This window comes from Balaenoptera ricei, chromosome 3 (assembly GCF_028023285.1).
Source record: "Balaenoptera ricei isolate mBalRic1 chromosome 3, mBalRic1.hap2, whole genome shotgun sequence".
In the NCBI taxonomy this organism is placed as follows: Eukaryota; Metazoa; Chordata; class Mammalia; order Artiodactyla; family Balaenopteridae; genus Balaenoptera; species Balaenoptera ricei.
This window is the reverse complement of record NC_082641.1, coordinates 124185505-124209487: the sequence shown is the minus strand read 5'-3', so window position 1 is coordinate 124209487 and position 23983 is coordinate 124185505. Positions and strand designations below refer to the sequence as shown.

General features: G+C 42.7%; 1 protein-coding gene across 7 annotated transcripts in view; it reads left to right on the top strand.

Annotated features, from left to right (window-relative positions):
• PPP2R2B (protein phosphatase 2 regulatory subunit Bbeta) overlaps window positions 1-23983 on the top strand; it is a 686797-nt gene that overhangs the window by 381397 nt on the left and 281417 nt on the right. For 5 of the 7 annotated variants that reach the window (XM_059917410.1, XM_059917413.1, XM_059917412.1 and 2 more), the window contains one exon: window positions 7642-7835. The exons of 1 other annotated variant lie outside the window; for it this stretch is intronic. In XM_059917410.1, the coding sequence (XP_059773393.1) occupies window positions 7642-7835 (194 nt within the window). Of the gene's footprint in view, window positions 1-7053; window positions 7139-7641; window positions 7836-23983 lie in introns of those variants that run through there. One more of the 7 variants, XM_059917414.1, reaches the window with a different exon arrangement.

Sequence of the window (23983 nt, the reverse complement as noted above, 5' to 3'; positions counted from 1 at the left end):
ATATGTTGAAATCAATTTTTGACATATTGGATTAAAGAAAATATTTTCATTTTGGTTTCAAAAAATTTAAACATCATTAAAATTAATTTTATCTGTTTCTTTTCAGTTGTTAATGTGGCAACTTGAAAAATTTACAAACAAAAATGTGTCTTGCATTGTATTACTTTTGGGTAGAGCTGTTCTGTGCATTTGATAGCATACACATTTACATCAGTGTCTCTCAATTTTCAGGTGTGCACAAAATGATTTTTGACCTTTTCAATACAAAGTTTCATCTAAAAAGTATTTCATAACATTCAAAAAAACCTTTAAAACATTTTCTTACTACAAAAATGATACATGGGGACTTCCCTGGTGGTCCAGTGGTTAAGACTCCCCTGCTTCCACTGCAGGGGGCATGGGTTCAGTCCCTGGCTGGGGAACTAAGATCCCACATGCTGGGCTGTGCAGCCAAAAAAAAAAAAAAAAAGATCTAAATTTTCTTTGACAAGAATATGAACCACAAGGAAAACCACTGTTAAGTATTTTCATATATTCCTTTTGACATACACACATTTTTTTGACCAAAAAAGGGGACCAGTCAGTATACATTGTTTTTTTGACTTTTTTAAACAACATGACATGAATATCTGTACTTGTCATTACATGCATTTAAGTTTTTCTGCACTAATATTAACCTGAGGGATACGTCATACTCCTAGAGGTAATGATGGTTTATGACAGCAGAGATTTTTTAATCTTTAATAACAGCTTTATTGAAACACTCTTTTTTTTCCTCTTCCAGTTTCATTGACATACAATTGACATACAGCATTGTATAAGTTTCAGGTATCCAGCATGACTTGATGTACATCATGAAATGATTATCACAATAAGTTTAGTGAGCATCCATCATCTCATATAGATACAAAATTTTAAAAAAAACAGGAAAAAAATTTTCCTTGTAATGAGAACTCTTATGATTAACTCTTTTTAACAACTTTCATATATAACATGCAACAGTGTTAATTATGTTTATCATATTGTACTTTACATCTCTAGTACTTGTTTATCTTATAACTGGAAGTCTGTACCTTTTGAAACATCTTTCTAAAGTATTCAATTCAGTGGGTTTTAGTATATTCAGAGTTGTGCGGCTATTGCCCTTAAGTAATTTTAGAATATTTTCATTATTCCAAAAGGAAATCCCAAACCCATAAGTAGTCACTCTTATTCCCCCACCTCAGCCCCTGGCAACTAATCTACTTTGTCTCTATGGATTTGCCCATTCTGAACATTTCACATAAACGGAGTCATATAATACATGGTCTTTTGTGACTGGCTTCTTTTGCTTAGTACAATGTTTTCAAGGTCCATCCATGTTGTAACATGTATCAGTACTTCATTACTATTTATAGCTGAGTAATAATCCTTTATATAGATATATCACATTTTATTCATCCATTTATCAGTTGATAAATATTTGGGTTGTTTCCGCTTTGGGGATATTATGAATAATGCTGCTTAGAATATTCATCTACAAGTTTTTGTGTGAATATGCATTTTCAGTTCTCTTGGGTGTATACCTAGAAGTGGAATTGTTGGGTCATATGGCAACTCTGTTTAACATTTTGAGGAACTGCCAAACTATTTGTGGTTGCACCATTATACAATCCCACAAGCAGTGTGAGGGTTCCAATTTCGCCACCTCCTCACCAACACAATAGGAGTGATTTTCAACTGAGAGGCTATTCATTTCTAAGAAGTACAGATCAGACTCTAGTGGTGGGTGGTTTGGAAAAAGACCTCTAAGTTTCTGTTGTGACCTTGACCCACCCAACAGACACACATGCACACGCGCGCATACACACACACACGCACAGAGCCAGGCTCCTATTTGTTTGACTTTGGATATATTATTTCTCTCTACTAGCCTTAGTAAAATAGAGATAATTTACCTCATAGGGGCTGTTGTTAGAATTAAATGAGATAATGCTAGTGAAACCTTTTGCATAGTGCCTAGTACATAATAGATGCTCGATAAGCATTAGCTATTAATATTATATCAGTGGCTCAATAATTTTCATCGGATCTAGGAGCCTTGCAGTGGCCATCACTCACAGATCCACTGTGGCAATTTCATAACCAGCCTGAAGGGGATCAAACAAATGTATCAGGTTTCCTCTGAAGGCTGTGGGAATGTTTTATGGTAAAGGTAGGATTTTTAAGAGTTATTTAAATTATGGCCAAAGTTTGATCAGATGGTGGAATGTTCTGGAATTTGACACAGCTTGGGAGACTTGGTATCGAGGAATTGAAAGGAACTTTGCACAGGTAACACATATAAGTAGAAAGCTATATCAGCAATTAATGTATTTCTACTGTTGGAGCGGTAAATGTTTAACAATCAGCTCTCCCACCCCCCAGCCCCACCCCCCCCAGAAAAGCCAAAGCCCTGATTTATATAGGTTTTTTTTTTACTTCTATGATATAAATAACCCACCATGGCAGATTTCAGATTTTAAGCTACCAACATGATGTCACTCAAAGTAGAGCTGGAAAAAAGATGTGTGTAATCGACAGAATCAGCTCTCAACAGCCAGCACGTACCAGCTCTAGCATACCACTGTTTCTTTTCATAAATTGCTGGACTTGGATAATTGAGGGAATGTTGTACTCAGTGAAATCCACTAAGTATCCAGAATCTAGAACTAATACAACATTTTGAAGGCAAGATGTTTTGTTTTCTTCTCCTAGGTTAAATGCCATGTTAAAGGCTCACTCATGTGGTATTTATTACACGTTGTAACACGCACAATAAAGAATTGCGAACCTTGCTAGAAACTCAAGAGGTCATCCTCTGGGCAGTCAATGCAAACCACCTCAGAGAGACAGTTGTGCATTTGGGGCTGAATGATCCTAGAGAGGGATTCCATAGGATTCCATGATAGACAAACGTGATTAGGTCTGCACTAACATAATGTGAAAATCAAGAAAGGATAATCCTAATTCCTTCCACTTGCACAGGACTTTGTGGCTTATAAAGGGCTTTCTGCAAGATGGTAAAATCTCTTATATCCAGTGCCTAGTGCTTGTTAAGACAGATTGCTAGGTGGTAAACTCAGGTTTCTAGGTCACTTGTGTTCACATGACTGACTTGTAGTGCATCTCTCCAGTTCTCTGCCAGTGGAGACCTCATGAGCCACTACCAGGAGGCCAAAGCGACATTTTAGTGAGGTCTGGCTATGGGCCAAGCCTGTATTAAGCACTTTCTTTACAATGTCTCTGAAGCCACTCAACAACTCCGTGAAGTAGTTCCTATTATTTTCTTCCAATGTTGCAAATACAGAGGCTAGAGATGTTAAATTACTTGCCAAAGGTCATGAAATTCATAAATGCCTGAGCTGGGACAAAAAATCAGGACTGTCTGACACCTAAAGCCTATATTAAGAATCTCTAGACTGGCTTAGGTCAAAGGTTTTCATAAAATTGTAGATATTTAATGTGCTAATTGGACAGCATGACCTGCAAGTAGTTTCCAATGTAGGCAGGGCTGACTTAACTGGGCTAGGGGTATGTGAGAGCATCGGGGGAACATAATAAAGGTGATGAAAAAAAGAATGTGTTCCCGTTCTGTCACGCTAGATTGTGTAACTTAAGAAGGCTGTGTATTTGTAATTGCCCTTTTCTGTGTAAAGCACAAGCCTGAATTAGGCCAGCCTTTCACAGCATCCTCTGCTGCCCCTTTTGTAGCCTGTGGCCCCCTTTCCATAAATTGTAAATTAGATACTAAGTTCCATGATGGCAGAGACGACTGTACATCTTCAGCACTGATGTTGCTGAATCTTTAGTCCTATCCCAGTGGCTGACATGGTAGGTACATAAATATTTGTTCCATAGTACTGGTGGTGGTGATAGCAAATACTCAGCAAGTGATTGCAGTCTATTCTTTCCAAGTATTATCTCATTTAATCCTCATAATAACTCAATTAACTTTTTTTTCTCCCTAATTTATAGATTAAAAAAAAAAAACATGGCTTGGGAGATCTTGTAACTTGCTCAAGGACATAATAATAAGTGACAGAAAATCAGCTTTGCTTGATATCAGAGTCTTGACACTTAACATTAATGGTCTGTTAATTTATGATGTATTTGTTGTATCTCCAAGAAAGCTCATATTACTAAAATCAGATGATAGAATTTCAGTTCTGTGAAGAAAGGGACTCTGTTTTGTTTTAACTGTATCCCAGCACCTACAATAATTCTTGTCATATATTAAGTGCTCAGTAAATATTTTTGGTGCATATGCATGCAGGAATGGGTAGGACAGTTATTTCAATAGGAATAGGAGTTACAAGCTAGAAACTTACTGGCTTACAACACACTTTGTTGTTGGGTTTGAGGGGGCAAGAATTTAAAGGTAGAGCTTTAAAACCTAAATATCACTGAACAAATTCAGTAATTTACTCATTCATCTACGAAATATTTATCTCCATTCAGTAAATACAATTGAGCATCTACTAAGTGCCAGACTCTTAATAGCAGAGATATAGTGGAATGGTTGACAATTATAAGTAAACAAATATTACAAAAGGCAAATGTTCCATGAAAAAGGAAAAAAAGGATGTTAAGACAAAATACCAGGGGCAGGGACTATGCGGAGGCCAGGGAATGCCTTAGTGAAGTAGGGACAGTTCAGCTGTGATGCTGAAGAATGCCAGGAACACGAGGAAGGGGCATAGGGAATGAATGGCATGTGCAAATGCCAAAAGCTTTTGGAAAGAACTTGGCACATTGGAGGAACAGAAAGAAGGTCAGAGCGTCTTCTTAGAAATGGTCTGTGTAGTCCTCTTACGACGACAGGATTGCACAGGGCTTCCTTCACTCCCTGACCTCCTTTACTGCACATCATTGTGTTAAGGAACAAAACCAACAGCTGTATTTTTCTTGGTTTTGGTTGGAGGGGATGGTTCCCCACTGCCCATAGCAGAAAAGAGTGGTTCACAAAATAGAAACCTTGGAATCTACTTAATCTACTTAATGGCGAGCCATCTAATTTGCCTTCTCACAACTTGTGTCTTAGGAAAATATTGCCTATACTGTTGAATAAAATAAATGCAGGAAGAATTTAGTAGGAAACAGGAAAGGGAAAATTTAGTAAACGCAGAGGCTTGATCTCTGGAGGGGACACTTCTCCCATTGCTTACAGTGGAAAATTCCTCAAGCACAGCCTGGCTAATGAGACTGGGCCTTCCTGATTCATCTTGCAACTGTGTTCCAATCTAGCCCACGTTCTAGAAAGATATGGGTGAGAATATCCCAAATACTACTCCAAGGTCTCCAGTGTTAACATAAGGTCATTTCAACTCAAAGCAAGATGTCTTCTCGCCACTTTAAAATGAACTTAGCTTTTCTCCCCTTTCCCCTCCACCCCCCCCCCCCCTTATGCCTACCTGCAAGAGAAGCTGGACTATGTAACTACAGGTGAGCTGACCTCTGGAGCCTTGGTGATGGATATAGCTCACCATGTGAAGAACCAGCCATGGCAACTGGAGCTGAAGTGGATTAAATCAATTTGCACCAGTCTTCATCTGTTCCTGGAATTCCATATGTGAATTTGGCACAAATCGTCAAACAAGTAGGAAAGACTTAACCAACAGATGAGAATAAAATGGAATCTACTGTAAGATGAACTTCCCCGCCCCAAATTATATCAAAGAATATTCCTCCTCTCTTCTCCCAGAGATATGCGGTTGCTTTCTGGAGATGAGGACAATGCCAGTTTCCACCTGCCAGAAGCATCTGTTCTTCATGGAAATCTAATGGCAATTCCCAACCTCAGTTAAGGACTTGTTTTCCCATTTTTTTTTTTTTTGACTTCAAATACTTTCTAAATTGTGTTAGCCGAAGCATTGTATGTATATAATTAACTCACAGGTCCCTCTGGGCTCATCCAGCTAAACTGGTGGAGCTTAACTGAGCAAAACATTCGCGGATGTCTCTCCCGAGGTCTCTCCCTGCAGTGACACCCACTGAAACGAATGCCTTCTGCAAGGGGAAATCGGGGGCATTTCTTTTCCAAACTGGCTTTCTAGTGATTTGGGTTGCTTCAGAAATGATTGTAGTTGTTTCATAACAATAGCGGTCTCATTTTCTTTCAAATATGGAATTTGCGATTTGCGATTCGGGAAAAATGGGGGTTGCGGTGGCATTCTGTATTTTCCTCCTAGTTGAAGTAGGAAGATAGGCCTCTTTTTGGTATTCACTGGATCTTTGAAATTCCCTCAGGGAAGCAGTGGCGCTCTGCTGGCGCAGGGCTCCACTGTACCTTTCACGTGGAGAGCAAATGTCAGCGGTTCCTGCAGTGCTGTGTCTTCACAAGCAAAACCCGCAGGGGGGCCTGGAGCTGTTTGTCCAAAACTAAGTGCAAAGAGCTAGGGAACGTGGACTTTTTCAGACTGACTATGTTGACAAGATTCATACCTCAGCCCTCTTCCTCCCTCTGCCAGTGTAGACGCAGACGCCTACAGGTAGAAGAGGTTTTAGACTCTGTTTGAAAGGGAGAAGTCAGGTGTGATCCGCAGAAAAGTTCTGGCCCCAGCTCCCCGATCTATTCCTAGCGCAGAGAGGGCTTAAGCTAGGCTATGAGCCTTCTCTCCTCTCTGTGTGAGGCTTCGATCCCCAGGCCTCGCCCTTGAACTTCATCCAGAGACCACATGCATTATGGAAGGGTGAGCAACAGGAACCGGGATGTAGACTTGCTGCCTACCCAAGGGAACCTACTTCTCTTTGCGGTCCTGAAGCACAGGTGTCCGGAGAAAGGCAGCGAGCTAGGGACTCTGGGTGCTGGAGTAAACGCCGCCCTGAGCTGCGTGGCGCTAGGGGGAGGGAGGTTGGAAGAGCGCGTCTACGCTTTTCACGTCAACCTGCAAGCTAGCTGCTCGCTGCCCAGGTGCGGGTTCGCGGCTGCGTGCGCCCCACTGCAGCAGAGAGCAGCCGCAGCCTCGGCCTCGGCCACCACCGCTGCTGGGGAAGAGTCCTGGGGCTGCTGACGCGGTTGGGAGGAGCCTCGCCTTTAATGCACCAGCCGCCTCCAGCCTCCTCCTGCAGCAGCAGCAGCAGCAGCGGCAGCTGCGAGTGCGCGCGTGTGGGTGTGAGGGTGAGTGCGCTGGCGCCGGCTGCAGCGCCCTGCCCGGCTCCCCGCCGGCTGCCGAGCCCCCGCCAGCTCGAGCCGCCCTCCCGTGGGACCAGCACCCTCATCCGGGCCGGGCCCGCCTGAATCCTGCCCCTGCCATCTCGCCACTGCAGCTCGGGTCCAGAAAGGCACCATTTTGTCGCGGCTGCCCGCTCTCCCAGGGGGAGGAGGGATCTCTTGTGCATTTCGGAGCGGCTGCCAACGAGGGGAACCTGTTGGGCATCTCCCCAGCCCCGCTTGTGAGCGCCTCCGGGGCGGCGGGCGGGCCCAGACCCCTGGGGCACGGCGCATCTTGGCCCCCGGAGGCAGCGGAGGCAGGCGCAGCATCCGCGCCGGGCGCTGGAGCTGGAGTGAGCGCACCGCGGGAGGAGCCGCCGCAGCCTCGGAGATCCCGGGCGGAGGAGGTGACAGCTCCATTGCCGGGTTTTTATTTTTTTTCTCTCTCCGCCTCCCCGTCTCCTCCTCAGGCTCGGACCATGGTGCAGTCCCACTGGCTCCCCTGCCCCCCTCTCCTGTGAGACTGGCTGCGGGGAGGGATCATGGATACTTGTCTGCCGGCTTCTGGTTCCCACGCAAGTAAGCCTGCTGTCAATGGAGGAGGACATTGATACCCGCAAAATCAACAACAGTTTCCTGCGCGACCACAGCTATGCGACCGAAGGTAACGCCAGCCCCGCCGCATTCCGCCGCTGGGGAAGGGCGCAAGTTGCGGATCGCTGAGCTCCGCGGGCAGCCGGGCGAGTAGCGGCGGAGACTCCTCCGGGCCCCGGGGCTGGGGCGGGGGCTCGGCTCGCAGGGGCAGCTGCGGGTGCCCCCCACATCCATCCGGGCTCCGCGAGGCGAGCCGGGCGTTCAGCAGCAGGTGGACCCGGCGCCCACGGGAGTTAAAATGGCCCTCGGGGATGAGGTTTTTCAGGGTGGGGCTCCCAGCTGGAAAAATGACCCCCCAAAAGGCAGATGACCCCCTCCCCGAATATGTATGCAGGGGTCGGGGTGAGGGGAGAGATAAGAAGGAAGGGGGCCTGAGAGGACCGTGGGTCCGCCCCTCCCTGAGCGGAATGATGTGTCTCTCAGTGGCTGCAAGGGTGGGCATGGTTTCATTTCCTGCCCGTTCATCTCTCCGGCCGGGTTACCTGCTTAGACAATCAAAAGCCCAAAAAGCCTGTTGAAAAAGGGCGAACCCCGCTCCCCTTGGAAGTGCATTAGCAAGATATAAAAAGGTGGCTGGAGAAACAGTGCTGGGGCGGCGAGCGAATGAGTGTGACACGTGGGGCGAGCAATGCGATCAGTGGGGCCTTTAAAAATCACCATTATGAATTCTGCAGCAGTAGTTTCTGCTGAATCAACAGCCAGCAGAAAGCAAGAGGGTTCAGTAAGCTGAGCTTTGCCAAGAGGTGAAATTGTCGTGTCTCTCTCTCTCTCCCTCTCTCCCTCTCTCTCTCCCCCTCCCCTCGCCACCCCCCAGCTTGTTCTGACATTAGCCTGAGTGAGGTGCAGGCAGGAAAGGAAAGTCAGCAGGTGGAATCTCATTTGCCTTTTGTGTGGGAATAGAGAGAGGAGGCTTTTTTTTTTTTTTCCAAATACCAAAACTTTTGCATTTTTGCTTTCATTTTCTACCTGTCAGCTTTCATCCTTAACCACTCCTATAAAGTGTTGCATTGTCACATTGTGATATCCACATGAGAAAATATGTGTGAAAGTGCTTTAGGAAAATGTAGCAAGGCATGTTAATTTAAGATTCTTCTTCTTATTCTTGGGTGCTAAAATATCTATAATATTTAATCAAATCAAGACTATTAGAGAAATGTGATGGGCGTGGTGGTAGTAAGAATTCAAGTTCTGAGAGATAAAAAGACACACAATTTGGGGGTAAAGGTGGCATCTTCTATAAACATCCCTGGAAGTTGTAGATAGAAAGAATGCCCAGCGCTATTGAAAATACATGCTTCGTTCATCATCATTATTGGAGAGCATCACACCTAATGCGTCCATGGCGCTAGACAGATCAAGCAGAGCTTTATGAGCTCTGGCCTTCAGGAGCTTAGAAGTGGCTTTTAAGATGTTCAGCAGCCTGTCCCTGCCCCATACCAAGCACCATACTTGCTGATTCTTTTTACTTGCCTGGTGACAACGTGGTGGTAAGATGTTCTTCCCCATTCTTAGTGCTTTGTCACTGACTCACCAGGTAGAATATGATCAGCTCTGGGTCAGAGCATATCATCCACAAGAGAAGTTGGCTTTCCGGTCTATTGTCTTTGGGGGCACACCTTTTTTTTTTCTATTTGAGACAACAAAGATAGAGGGCTGCCTTCATGTTTTCTTCTGTGTTGCATTATGCCTCCACGTGCAGGCAAAGGAAACTTACTGAGCTGGGAAGATGGGGAAATTGAGGCCATGTGCGTAGCACTGTCATCTGTAGAATGAAGAAATGAGTTAAACATGGCATTCCTTATCGCTTTCAGGGCCCTAGATACTACCTAATCTTTGTTCCTATTTGATGACATTTTTGTAAACTCTGGTTCTGAATAAAATATCTGGGTTCATATAGTCTGAAATGAGGCATGAGTTTATAGCAAAGAACTTTCTAAAATTTTTCCAAATCAGCCTCTTGGATCCCTCCCCCCACCCCCCAACTGCCACCACATTGAAAATTTAAACAAACCTTTATTTCACAGTATGCTTCCAGGTTTCTTTACCTGATCTTAGTGAAGGTCTGGGAAGAAAAAAAAAAAAAAAAATGGAACTTAGACAATGTAAATTGCCTTTTTACATGCAATCCCTAATTGCATTTTAGGGAACATTGACCTGGCCAGAGGGGAAAGTGTCCTTCTTCTGATGATGAATACCTTCAAAGTGCTAGTACACCTTGAAGGAACCCCACTAGATCAAAATATTCTTTGTTAAAATCGTCTTCACTGGGGGCTTGTCACAAAGCTCTCTTCCCTTTATTAACTTAAACCCACCTTCTGGGGAATTAATTTCTGGGTCCTTCTATAGACTTTGCTTTTCTTTTTGCCTCCTTTGATATTTCTGCATTTTCCTCCATTGCCCAGATATGGCAGATTTTTTTTTTTTTCTGCAAAATCTCCTTCACATTTATCTCTGAATTTTTCTTCCCTTTGCTCGGATCATTCCACACTGCAGTATTCTATTTAAAGCTGGAAGGTTTTTGCTGTGTAGTTAGTGTGAAGGACTCTAAGCTCAATTTGCATTGTAAGTGGTATCTGCAGGCAAGTTCATCTGGGTAAGAGCAATGCAAATGCTAAAGGACACTTTTTCCCAAGCTCCTCCCTCTCTCTCTCTGATGGGAATAGAATGCATGACGTGCATTTATTAAAAACATTTCTTATAACTTTTCTTTTATTCTGAGTATTAAGTTACCTCCCTCCCCTACCTTTTCCTATCTTTTCCTCCCTTTCTTAAAGTTACCATCTTTGAGTATCTTCTCTTTTCCAAGCCCTGTACTGAGGTTTCTGTAAGTAGCATTTTAATATGTCCATCCCCTGCTAAGTGGATCTTGTTATTTCCATTTTCAAATAAGGAAGCTGAGCAACTGAGGCCCAGGGATGGTACTAATTTGTCAAGGTCACACAGTCAGGGGAAAAGCTTGTCTTCAAACTCAAGACTGGCTGACATGCTCTTCTACTAGGAAATTCTGCACTGCTTCATCTTTCTTTAACTATTAGTTCCTGTTATGGGGGAGATCACAGTGGTTTATCTTTGTGTGTAAACGGTGTTCCCATCCGAGGAAAAATTCTTTGCAGGGATCATTTGAAAGTGTGTGTTTGGGTTTCATACCTGAGGAAAAGCATCGGTAGGGTTGGCTTTCTATATTTTTAGACTTGTTAGAACCAACTAAAACCCCCTCTCCATTAGAGCAGTCTGAGAGTTTTCTAGATTAATCTTTCTACCCTCATATGGGGCACAGTCAGAATAAATATTCTACGTAGGTGGACTTTACAGGAATGGCAATCTGGTTAGAAGAGGAAGTCAGAGAACTTATTGTTTAAAAATAACTATTCTGTTCTCAGTTTCCTTAGCTTTAAAATGGGAATAACATTAGAACCTATGCCACAGGAAAAAAGAATATCTAATGCAGGAAAAGCACTCAACACAGTGCCTAATACAAAGCCAGTCCTCGATAAATGCCCTCAATACATTATAGCCGTTGTTAGTATTACTTAAACTGCATTTGCATTGCAAGCACCCTGGTTTTCCTTGGATCGTTGTTGATTTGGGATGATCTTGAGGGAAGGGCTAGTGGAAATGGGAGAGAAGTCCCTGAGACCCACCACAGTCTCTTTCTTGACTCAGCCACTAGCCATGGATCTTGCCACTTGGCAATCTGCCTTAATGTACTTGCTGGTTATATTCTGGCAGTGAGTAAGTTCCATCTTCTCTTAGAGGCCTTAAAAAACCCATACTGCTTGTACCTATTAAAAGAAGAACAAATTCACTTAGTCCATGTATTGTTATTATATTAATATGATATTATTATTATGTAACTATTGATTCCTTCTGCCTTTAATTCCTTCAACAACTATTAACTAACTTTCTGTGGGGGTGATCCTGCATGCTCCGGTACAGACATTGTGTCTGTTCTCATGGAGCTTTTGGGCTGGTGGAGAAAGTAGACATTAAACGAATGATTTTGCAAAAAAAATACATAGCTACCAATTGTGACAAGTGATATTCAGGAAAAGCACAAGACGCGTTGAGATTATGTGTAAGGCAGAAAGGCGAATCTAATTTAGACTGGGGGTTCAGTGACGGCCTCTCAGACAGTTGAAACTGAAAACCAAAGGATGAGTCAGGAATTAACAAGAGCTGAAAACATTTCAGGTAGAAGGGGCAATAGGTCCAAAGCACAGAGATATAAAATAGTCTGACAGATTCGAAGAATGAGAAGATGCCTAGGGTTGAGTGTAGAGAACAACAAGAAGAGTGACAAAAATGAGACTGGAGCCTACAGTTTACTTTGGAATGGACCAAAACCAAGAAAAATTAATACTAGGAGAGAAGGATGGATAAATGGATAGATAGATGATAAAGCAAGTATAAAATGTTAATGGTAGAATCCAGGTGGTCGGTCAATGTATATTCACTGAAATTTTTTTTCAACTTTGCTATTTGTTTGAAAATGTTTGTAATAAAATATTACAAAAAAGAAACTGGAGAGGTATTTAGGGACCAGATCATGTTGAGCGTTGTTGGCCTTAAGGAGTTTGGACCTTATCCAAAGATGGGTTGAAAGCCATCAAAGGATTTTGATTGGGGAGAAATATGATCAGGTTTGTTTTTTCAAAACTCAGGCTGGTTGCTGTGTAGGGTGGGGTCAGAGGGCTGGGTAGGAAGTGAATAGGGGTGAAAGCAGGGGGATAGTTAGGCCACGGCTGTCCCCTAGGATGGTGGCAGCAATAGAGGTGGAGAGAATTCGATAGATTCGAGATACATTGTAGGAGAAGAATGGATAGGGCTGAGTTGGTGTGATAAACTGGGTGGAGATGGAGAAGTAGATGGAGATGGTGTCAAGGATGACCTCCCAGGATTTTGCCATGAGAATGGATGCACAGTGGGGCTTTCCACTGAAACTGGAGTCATCTAGCCTCACGGTGAGACTCTCAAGTAAGCAGTTGGGTATCTGGGTCTGAAGCTCAGAAGAAAGATCTGGACTAGATTATAATTTGGGGTGTCACGGGTATATTAAAGGTACTTAAAAGCATGGGAATAGGTGAGATGCCTAGGAGAAGAGCACTGCAGGGCAGAATTTGAGCCAATGAGTGAAAAATTACAAGGAAACTTATCTTGGCGCCATATAAAGAAATTGTACCAGGACAGAATACCTTGGTGTAAGCATAATTAACCACACACTTAAATTATACCAATAATGCTATATGGCCATTTTTGAGCAATGGGATAGAATAAGAAGAGGCCAGTCTTGGGTGAGTTGAGTTCAGAGGGTCTCCAAACTTGAGAGCTGTGTGATCTGTGAAACGTTACCGCTTCTTAGGGGCATGAGAATAAAATAAAGAGAAATTCCCTGCTTCCTCCCCTCCCCCTGTCCATCCCACACATGCTCAAGAAAGAGGGAAGCTATGATGAGTAAAACTAGGAAGGTACATGAAAATGACCTTTGATATGAAGGTGCTGGAAAGGCATCAGAAAAATAAAAGGAGGTAGTGTCATGATGGAGAGCTGCCCTGTAGTTCCTTAAGTTGCTTTGGTATTTTTTATGCAAATGCCAGATCAGAATAGTATTTCCAATGCATATGGATGACTGTTTGAGTTCTCTGCTAGTCTCAGAAAAATCTGAAATGGAAGGTGGGAAGAAGCAGCCTTATACTATTATAAATGACCTTTCCGGGGATAGGAAATGTTCCACCACCAAACATAATAACCAGAGTGCATTGAAAATCACTAGCAAGTATTCATTATTAGCATCCAGGTCCCCAGGGGCGATCCCAAGCCCTTTATGAGGGCTGGTCAGAAACGTACCAGTGAACCTGGGGTGAATAACATTAGGCCAGTCCTGTCAAAATATTGGTATGCTCAATGAAAAGAGCACAGCTGTAGACTGACATTCCTAGATTCTAGCATTTGCATTTACGAAGAAACTAAGGGCCCAATTTAGACGCTTAGATGAGGGAGGAGAACTAAGGTTTCTTGAGTACTGTCTGTATCCCAGGCATTTTCCTAGGTGTTTCTCATGTGTTTACTCATTTAATCTCCTTCAACAACTCTGAGGAAATGGTTGCATTAGATGCAGTTTTCAGAATAAGAAATTGCAAGGTTTGGAGAAGCAGAGAAACTTGTATAAGGTCACATACTTGTAAGTGGCAGACCCAGATTGGAACCAATGACTGCCTGGATTCTAGGCAAGAGTTCTTTGCCCACCCCTGCTGCTTCTTGCCTGGATTTTAGAGGGAAAAAAATTCAGGTTGTGTTCAACGCTCCGCATACATCCCCATGGTGCCGATTCAGTGCTACTCAGTTCACCCGGTTCATCTCATCCCAGTAAGACAGTGCACAAGTCTAGGCTTTCCTCTTTTTCCCACAGGGAGGGAGCTGAATTCCCCCAGTTGGTGCCAGAATCCTTAGCTGACTTAATCCTGTAGATTTATTCTACTCTATCTATAATAAGAAAAGAAGGAAAATATTTACGGAATTGAACAGTCAAAATATGAAAATTAGCTGGGTTTTTATAGCCTTCTCCATGTCCCTCACCCCCAGCCTGGGACACTCACAATGAAGTTCCCACTGGGCCATCCAGGCACCCATTCTCCAGAGTTGATGGCAACTCATATAGTTGCCTGGAGCAGAGCACAAGGAGTGGGCCAGAGGCAGCTGTATGGTGGCTGATGTCCTCTTGCATCAGGGGTGGTGTCTGAGGACTCATTTTGGCCAGAGCAACTCTCCAGTAGTGCTCTACCCATCTCCCATTAAAATGATATTTGCTTTCATCTCCAAACTTCATTCTTACCACCAGATTTCCTTCTGTTGCCTTTCCAATAGAACGCTAGAGTGAGGCTGAAAATCAGCTCTGACCTGACAAACCAGTTCTGACATAACTATCCCATTGGAAGCACAGAGTCTTTTTACAAGACCACTAGGAGTTTTGTCGTAAATCCAGGAATCCTTGGATTCTTATGCTCCAAGTTCAGTATGGGAATAGTGGGAAGTGGTCATAATAGGATATGTATTTGTGAAATCCATGGACAACTAATTAGTATTAATGGTTTCTTTGGAGAAAGGATCATTGTGGGTAATGGAAACGGATGGCCATGTAGAGGGGGGTAAGTCAGACTGTCAGTTCTGTTCTTTAGAGGCAAGAGACCTGATTGATTCCAGCAAATGAAAAGAAATGAAGGGGCAAGAAGATGCATGGAGTCTAAGGGTCTGGAGGGGCCTCTACAGGCAGGATTTTAACGTGAGAAAGATGAGGTCTACCAGAAGGAGTGTGCCAAAGAGTACCTTACCTAGGAGACCATGTATTCTAGGCGTACTGGGCTTGACGCTGGGCGACTGACAGCCTCCTCCATCATGCATGGCTGATTTCACTGCTTGAATCCATTAAGTAATGAACCCAAAGTAGTCACAGAATGGCAGGCCATCTCCTCCACTTAATGCAGGGGGCTCATCTCTGTGACCCTCAACAGATGCACAAGGGTACTGAATGTGGAAAAGCTGTAAATGGCTCTAATGGGAGATATTGCAGCAAGATGCTGAGCACTCCCAGGTGGTCTGAAAGGCAAAACCTGGATTCCTAAGTACAAAATCTCACCAAGAAGCATGTTACCAAAGACGAGAGCTGAACAAGAAACTTGAGAGTAGCATTGCTCATGTAACTTTGCAGAGGTCAAGTTGGGGCCAGGGACACCCAGATTAGGAGGTCTGTTGGTTCACAGCTGCTGTACTGCTGTCGTTCATGTTCCTCTCTGCCTTTATGTCTATTTATAAGGCAAATAATGCATAAATGCCTTCTTATTTGAAAAGCATCAAGCATTATGGAAGTAGATAAAGCAAAGCATGAATCACTCTCCATCCCCACACCCATCCCACTTCTTTGCCCAGAGTTACCATTGTCAATAGTTGGTGGACTTCCTTATAGACACCTTTCTATACATTTCCATACATTTAAATATACATGTACAGACACACATCAGGGGAGGGATTGTTTGTTTGTATAACTGAATGCATACTGCTTGTTTTATTTGCGCTTTGTTTTCTCGCCCATTCAGTGACATATCTGAAAGACCTTTTTGTGTCAGGACACCTACGTCTGCCTTGTTCTTTTTAATGGCTGCATAGTGCCCCATGGTATGACTGTACTGCAGTTTATTTAGCAGTTCCGTTGTGGCTGGATGGGAAATTGTTTCTGGCTTTTTATATTACATACGATGCTGCAGTGATTATGCATATATATATATGTTTTTGTTCAAACATTCTCCTTTAAATAAGCCAAGATACTGGTTCTCATTTCTTAGCAAAATGGCAAGAAGGAATCTCTGGTCCTTCATTTATTCTCTAAGTAACCTTGGATAAGTCATTTAACTTCATGAACTTGAACTTCCTAATGTAAGAAATACCTGGCATGCCTATGTATATGTGCACAGTACTGTGTATTCTAAAACCACTGTGGATTTGAGTGTTAATACAGAATAATGTTGATTACTAGCAGTTGTGGAGGGCTTGCTATGTGCCATGAACCAACTTTGGGCTTTAAACTATCTTTCTCGTTGATACTGTCCTTATACCCCTTTAAGTGAAAAGTTGAAACAGAATGAGATTACTTGTTCAAGGTCACCCAGCTGTGGGTGGCAGAACAGAAGTCACTTCCAGGTCTGTCAGTGTAGTATATAGACAGGCCTGCTTAAAAAAAAAAAAAAGTCATGATGTTGATGTAGAGAAAAGATTCTTCATTTTTTCTAAAGAAATTCTCCTTTGAATCAATACCAATACACAGGGTCTACTTTTTATCAGGAATTTGAAAATGAACAGAGGGGAAATTGGAAGGCAATGCAGTCTTTATTGTAAGCAGTTGTTTGGAATGCACATGAGAAGACCTGGGTGTTATTCCCAGTCCTGCCACCATAATTAGTCACTTTTACTCTCTGGGCTTTGATTTCCTAATCTACTAAAATGAGGTTGAAGATGGGGGAGGGGAGGCAAGCTCTCTATAGATTTTCCTGGCTCTAAGTTTCTGTGATGCACTGTGTCTGTATTGTGATCATCTAGGTTTGTTTTGTGTGTTCTGACATTGTAGTCAGGGGTGAACTTGTGGGACACAGATGTAGGCTTTAAATGGCCCCAGAACTCCAGGTCTGGCTGTATGTACTGATGGGTCAGATCATCCTTCTGGCAAGAAGGCTCTGGTGCAGCCAAGAGGTGGAGCCAGAAAGGGAAGCGTCTCTGCCAAAAGCTGCTGCAGGCAGAGGAGCCAGTCTGTCTGGGCGGCCCATGACTTTGAGAGGAGCCATTTGGCAAAGTTGTTGGCAGGAGCTGCCTTGCAGCCTGAATTCTGGAGACTGTCCTGGGCTGGAGTGAATCAGGGATGCAGCAAAGGTGGCTGGTGGAACAAATAACCATCTGGTGAGCAGGGCACTGCTCAACTTGCCGCACCGACAGGAAAGACAAGTGCCAATTGGTGAGGCTGAGCTTTCAGTGACATGATCTGACAGCCACAATAGACTGTCTCCCCTGCTGTTGTGTGCTCCATGGAGGGGGCTGTAAATCCCACATGAACCTTTTTCTTTTAGAAATCAGGAAGCCCCAGTTTCTTCTACTATTATAAATTAGGAAATAAAATTCATCAACTCCAACAAAATTGATTTTTGGATTTCTCGCCAGCTTGCTGTGGTGGTGGTGCTGGGGAGTGTGGTGAAATAGAAGTTCTTGCTCTCAAGCGTCTTTCCATCCATTTGGGCAGATGATGCTCTGACCTTCTCAAAATGTACTTAACCATATAAGCCAGACTGTGTGAGTCTGTGCTGCGTTTGCCTCTCTGTTATCCCTGGGGGGCTGAGATGGTGGAATCAGAGCCTGCCTGGCTCAAGAACCGCCCCCCCCCCCAGCAGTACTAGTTCCGAGGCCTTGGACCAGTCACGCCATCTCTCTGATTATTTTTTTACCTATAAAATATGGCAGCGGCTGAGGCAACATGCCCCTGGCTAACGTTATTGTTTATACGTGAGCATTTAATAAATACAGAAGAATCCCTCTCACTCCATGCAGTTGGGACCAATAGTTGATGATAAATTGGAAAAGTTAAGGCAGGGAATCATAACAATGATACATCTATTTTATTTTTTTTAATTGAAGTATAGTTGATTTACAATGTTGTGTTAGTTTCAGGTGTACAGAAAAGTGATTCCGAGATATGTATATATTGTTTTTCAGCTTCTTTCCCCTTATAGGTTATTACTAAATGTTGAGTGTAGTTCCTGATACACCTATTTTAAACAGCATTGCCTAATTTTGATGAAGAGCCTGTTGAAGAATCAAGGCTTAGTCTCTGAGTAGGGAACTGCTGATTGGGACTTACATTTTTCTTGCACAAACCACACCCAAAATGACAAAGACCATGTCTGAGATTGGTTTCCTTGAGGTTGAGTGAGAGTATAGACCCCTGAGAACCAATCTTAACTACTGATCCTTCTAGATTTTTATGATTGTCCCCCATCTTTTCTCTCTCCCACATTTAATTGACAATTCTTGATCATTTTTTGAAAGCATTAAACTTAGTTTTCATATCAAACAATCATTCTCTGCCTTTTCACACCATTCTTTTCATCACCTTCCATGATATTTAATTAAATGACAAGTATACGGGCATCAAGAGATTTGGGAGCCGACACAACTGACTCTCAGTAGATGTGCAGCTCAACCAAAAGAAACAGAAGTGAGCCGGTGGACCAGAGATGACCTTAATAAATTAGCTGTGAATGTAGAGCAGGCTAGAGACCCATTTTACAGAGGGAATTGAAGGCATATTTTCATCCAATGAGTCAGCTTCCTAGAGGTCTGTTAAAAGAGATTCTGTTGTAATTATGATGAGGAGGAAGAGCCGTCATATACTGAGTGCTCGCAGTGTACCAGGAATTGAGTTAAGGACTCTATATACACTATATATCAGCGGTCCCCAACCTTTTTGGCACCAGGGACTGGTTCCGTGGAAGACAGTTTTTCCACGGGGGTGGGGGGATGGTTCAGGTGGTAATGTGAGCGATGAAGAGCAGCGGATGAAGCTTCGCTCCCTCTCCCGCTCGCCCGCCTCCTGCTGTGTGGCCCGGTCCCTAACAGGCTGAGGACCGGTACCGGTCCGGGGGTTGGGGACCCCTGCTATATATGATGTACTATATATTACGTGTATATATATTGTGTACTACACTGGTGTATATATATATATGATAATAGGTACATGCATCCACCCATGTGTGTGCATCATATAATCCTCACAGCAATCCTCAGCTGTATTTACAATTAAGGCTGAATTAGGTGAGACTTTTTAGGTCTTAGTCACCATTGTCTATTACCCATCTTCTAGTCCAATATCTGGTAAATAGCGCTTATTACACGTTTATTAAGGAAATGAGGGAATGTATGACAAAACTGATGCTTAGAGAAGTTGTGTAATCTGCCCAGCATCAGTCAGCAGACTCGGGACTTGAATGCATGTATGTCTGACACAGACATGTATGTTCTTAAGAATGGGTTTAGGACGTGGATGGATCTAGAGACTGTCATACAGAGTGAAGTAAGTCAGAAAGAGAAAAACAAATATTGTATATTAACGCATATATGTGGAATCTAGAAAAATGGTACAGATGAACCACTTTGCAGGGCAGAAATAGAGACACAGATGTAGAGAACAAACGTATGGACACCAAGGGGGGAAAGTCGCTGGGGGGGGTGGTGGTGGTGGTGGGATGAACTGGGAGATTGGGATTGACATATATACACTAATATGTATAAAATGGATGACTAATAAGAACCTGCTGTATAAAAAATAAAATTAAATTTAAAAAAAAACGGATTTAGGTATATTACCATAATTTCTTTTTTACAAAGCTCTTGGAGATATAATTTGGATCCCATATTGCCCTAAGAATAACCTGATGGGCCAAAAATCTGGTGTCATCTCCGCTTTTCACAAGTACGTAGATGCTCTAGAACAGGGTCTGTAACTTGTCCTGTAAAGGGCCAGTTAGTAAATATTTTCATCTTTCCTGACCATACAGTCTATGTCCCACCTACTCAACTCTGCCATTGTAGCGTGTGGGCATGGCTGTATTCTAGCAAAACTCTATTTGCAAAATCAGGTGGTGGCCCATGGACCATCGTTTGCTGACCCCTATTCAAAAAAAGTGTTTGGAACCCAATAAAGTTCAAAAAATGTTGATCTTCCAAGTGAGTGACTTTGGTAAGTGCTAGAGGGATGCTTACCTGAACAGGAATGGCTCAGTGGGGAAGGTGGGGTCTTGGTGGGATTCTGACAGGTGGAGCGGAGCGGCACAGGCATTCCTTCCTAATGGAGAGTGGAGCCTTGTGTGATCTTAGGAGGCAAAAGTAAGAGAGGAAAATGGTGTATTATTGAGCAAATGAGCTGGAGACTAGAGACGTAGCCGACTGTTTGATGCCTATTAGAACCCTCATATACCACCACAGATCTTCCAGGTAGTGTCCGCACAGCTGCTCACTCAGTGGTTACTTTCAAAATGTTTATTATATACTAGGCACCACGCTAAAAAAAAACCAGATATGCAATTAAAAAAAAAACAGACACATATTCTACTGTCATAGAGCTTGCATTCTATTGGAAAGATACACATTAAACACAAACATAAGAGCATGAACATAAATCTTGGTAAATGCTACGTAGGAAAAGAATAGAGGCTGTGAGAGAACAAAATATGTGCTCACTGATGAAAAATTGGACTGTAAATAAAAGTGTAAAAAAGAAAATAGAATTTACCTCTAGCTCTGAACATAATTATTACAAACATTTTTTGACCTATTTTCTTCCTGGCTGCTGTGTGTGTGTGTGTGTGTGTGTGTGTGTGTGTGTGTGTGAGAGAGAGAGAGAGAGAGAGAGAGAGAGATGGATGAATAAAGGAATTATATGAAAAATATTATCATATCTATGTTTGTTTTGTTTGTTTTGGTCCCAAACACAATACTGTGAGCATTCTTCTGTAACATCCTATAGTTAAACCATAATTTTACCAATCACTCAATGCTGGAAGTTTGGATTATTTCCAGGATTTTGATGTAATATTTGTGTGATAAATGATTGCATGCATCTAAATCATCTCTCTGGTTATTTTCTTAGAACAAGTGTCTAAAGTCAAGATTACTGGGTTAAATGGTACGAACAATTAAGTTTCTAGATAATATCAGTAAATTGCGTTCTTAAAAAGTGGTACCAATGAGTGCCTTTGTAATTGCTATGGCTCTTTCCTACTTTTGTTTGGTCCGTGTTTTGCCTCTACTTCACGTTGTCACACGTTTTCAGAGTGTTTTAAGTTCATCCTAGAGAATGTACGTGGGGTGAAAATCAGAAAAAAAGTCATAAAGACATAATTAACGAGCTTTCATTTGATCCCGTTGCCCTGGTCCTTCCCCAAAGCCCTGGGTCCTCTTACCCTTCCTAGTGGGAAAACAAGCTCAGTGCTCAACCTCCGCTATTAAATACATGGGTGAGTAGCTTGCTCTCTGGGATTTAGTTGCCCACCTATGTTAAATAAAATGACTTTCCTTGTTCCCGGGCATCAGTCGTAGATAAGTATATGGAACCTGGTGACCCAGAAATGTTCATTTTCTTCAAACTGGTGAGTAGGTAATTTCAAAGAATGATTGACCCAATATGACAGCCAGTATGGTTGTTTAATGAGCTAGCCTCTTGTGGGGCTCAAATCTGACATTTCTGAAAGCTGTGTTAACTTTTTCTTGTTAATACTATATGTGGTTGAATGCAATTTGAACCTAGATAAATCTGAGAAAACTAGACTCTATCATTGGCTCAGGATTTCCAGACATCTCTAATTTCCCTCCAGAAATTGAGAGCATGATTTGATGGAAATGAAAAGTAAAAATCTTATAAACTACCACTGGGATTACATTTTTAATGAGTGATTTTTAGTCCCTCCAACAACCGTTGAACAACGCAGAGGTTAATTAGGTATAATTTATAGTCAGCCCTCTACACTCCCAGTTCTTCTGCATCCATGGATTCAACAAACCATGGACTGTGTGGTACTCAAGTATTTACTATTTAAAAAAATATCCGTGTTTAAGTGGACCCGTGTAGTTCAAGCCCATGTTGTTCCAGAGTCAGCTGTATGTTGGCTGTCTGTATTTCACCAGTCTTTGGGGATTATAGTTGGGAGTCCATCTGAAGTCTTAGTTCATTTGGCTTGAATATTTGGGGCACTTTTCTCCCTCTGAACTATTTGGAGGTATTGCAGTAAGAATACCACATTCTTTGACTTTTTTTGTTTAAACTTTTATGAAGTATTAAAAAATGATACACAGTTTGTGACCTAAGTGTTCAGTAGATAAAATTTAAAGGATGCATGGCTGGCTGGCTGGCTGGCTGGATAGATGGATGGATGGATGGATGGATGGACAGTTCAATGGATAAAGATTTGTGTGGTTAGTAGGTGATCCAATTGCTTCCTCGGAGTTCTAAAAGTATTAAAACAGCTTCTATAAACATTAAGTTTCAATGATGATTTGAGATGGTAATGTTAAAATCTACCTCTCATCTCCTTTCTCTGCTGTCTGGGAGGCCAGGGCAGGCAGGATGGAGCGAGAGAGTATTGATTAGGGCAGCACAGATGCATGGGGATAGGCTTCCAGGAATTCATCAGTGGTTCTAGTTTAAAAGGAAAAGATATGACAGAGGGGAGAAGAGCTGCCCTGGGACCCTGAGCTTAACGGGAGAGACTGGGACAGCTCAGTGCCTCCAGTTGATGTCTCTTGCAATGATTAATATCTAATCCCACTCCAGATCTGTAGGATTAGCCTGAGTGAAATTCACATACTGTGCTTTGGAAGTCAGAACTCTCTGGTTATTTCATAGGACATAGGAGGAAAGTTTTGGGTGCAGTTCCATTTGTGAACAAGGTGTATTTCCTTATGGGTTCTCTGACCCCTCACAGCGTCAGAGATCAAAAACCTGCGAAGGTCTCCCCAGGACCTGAAGAACTGTGCACTGTGGTGAAAAATGCAAAAGGAGTCTGATTATCATATTGTACTTCTGCTGCCAACATGCTTACTCAGTCCCTAAGCTTTCTCAGCACAATTTGAGATGGAAATTTTCCGATCAGAATTTTTCCTATAAGTCTAAGAAACTTGGATTTGAGCCCATTGTGCAGGCCAGGTCTTTTCTTTTTCCAGTTACTTGACAAGCAGGTTGCCTTTGAGTCACTCATATGGATGGCCTTAATCTAGACGTTGGTACATGCTGAAAAGGCAAAACACATTTTCCGCCTTTTGTTTGACCCTTTAAGAAGATTAGTCTGTTCACGATTTTCTCCTGTGCTTGTAAGCCTTACTGTTTCCTGCCTGTCCCTTCGTTTACCTGAGTCTCTCCCAACTGATCTTCAAACCACGCAGGCTGGCTTGTGCAGGGTCCTCACTACCGGAGGCCATTCCTGCTTCCCTGCTCCTATAAGTACCCTTTCCCCTTCCCTGGTACCTATGTGACCTGCCTCCAATCCAGATTTTCCCATGACACTTTTCTTGAATTCCTTGAATTCTTTAATCATAACAACAATCCTGTGATGTATAGGTCTCATTCCCATTTCATGAATGAGAAAACTGAGGTCCAAGGTCAGACAGCCTGCCAGAAAGAGGCAGACCGAATGTTGTCTCCCCAACTGGAAAGAAATTCCCAGAGCACGGTCATCACTTCTTTACCCCTTTAGTTTATCCTACAGAGGACAGTGTAGTGCTTGGGGTACAGGTGCTTAGGAAATGGTTTTTAAACTGGATTTGAGTTTGAGAGTAAATTGATTATGTCTCTGTAGTTAGGACAGCAGCCAGTTTCATATTCTTTACGTGGCAGTTTGAACTTGGGGCTCCCTCTTCATATATTGAAGCCAGGTTCTCCTATGCCCACTAGGGTTTAAAGCTACAGGGGTGCTGTCAAAAGATGTGCTTTTTGCAATCACTTGGAAATCGTACCAGCTGATTAAGAGCATGACCCATTATTTATTCGTTCATCCATTCATTTGTTTATGTGTTTGTTTTTTACTCTTTAACCACTCAGCAAGTATTGATTAAGCAACTGAAACCTTAGTCATGCCA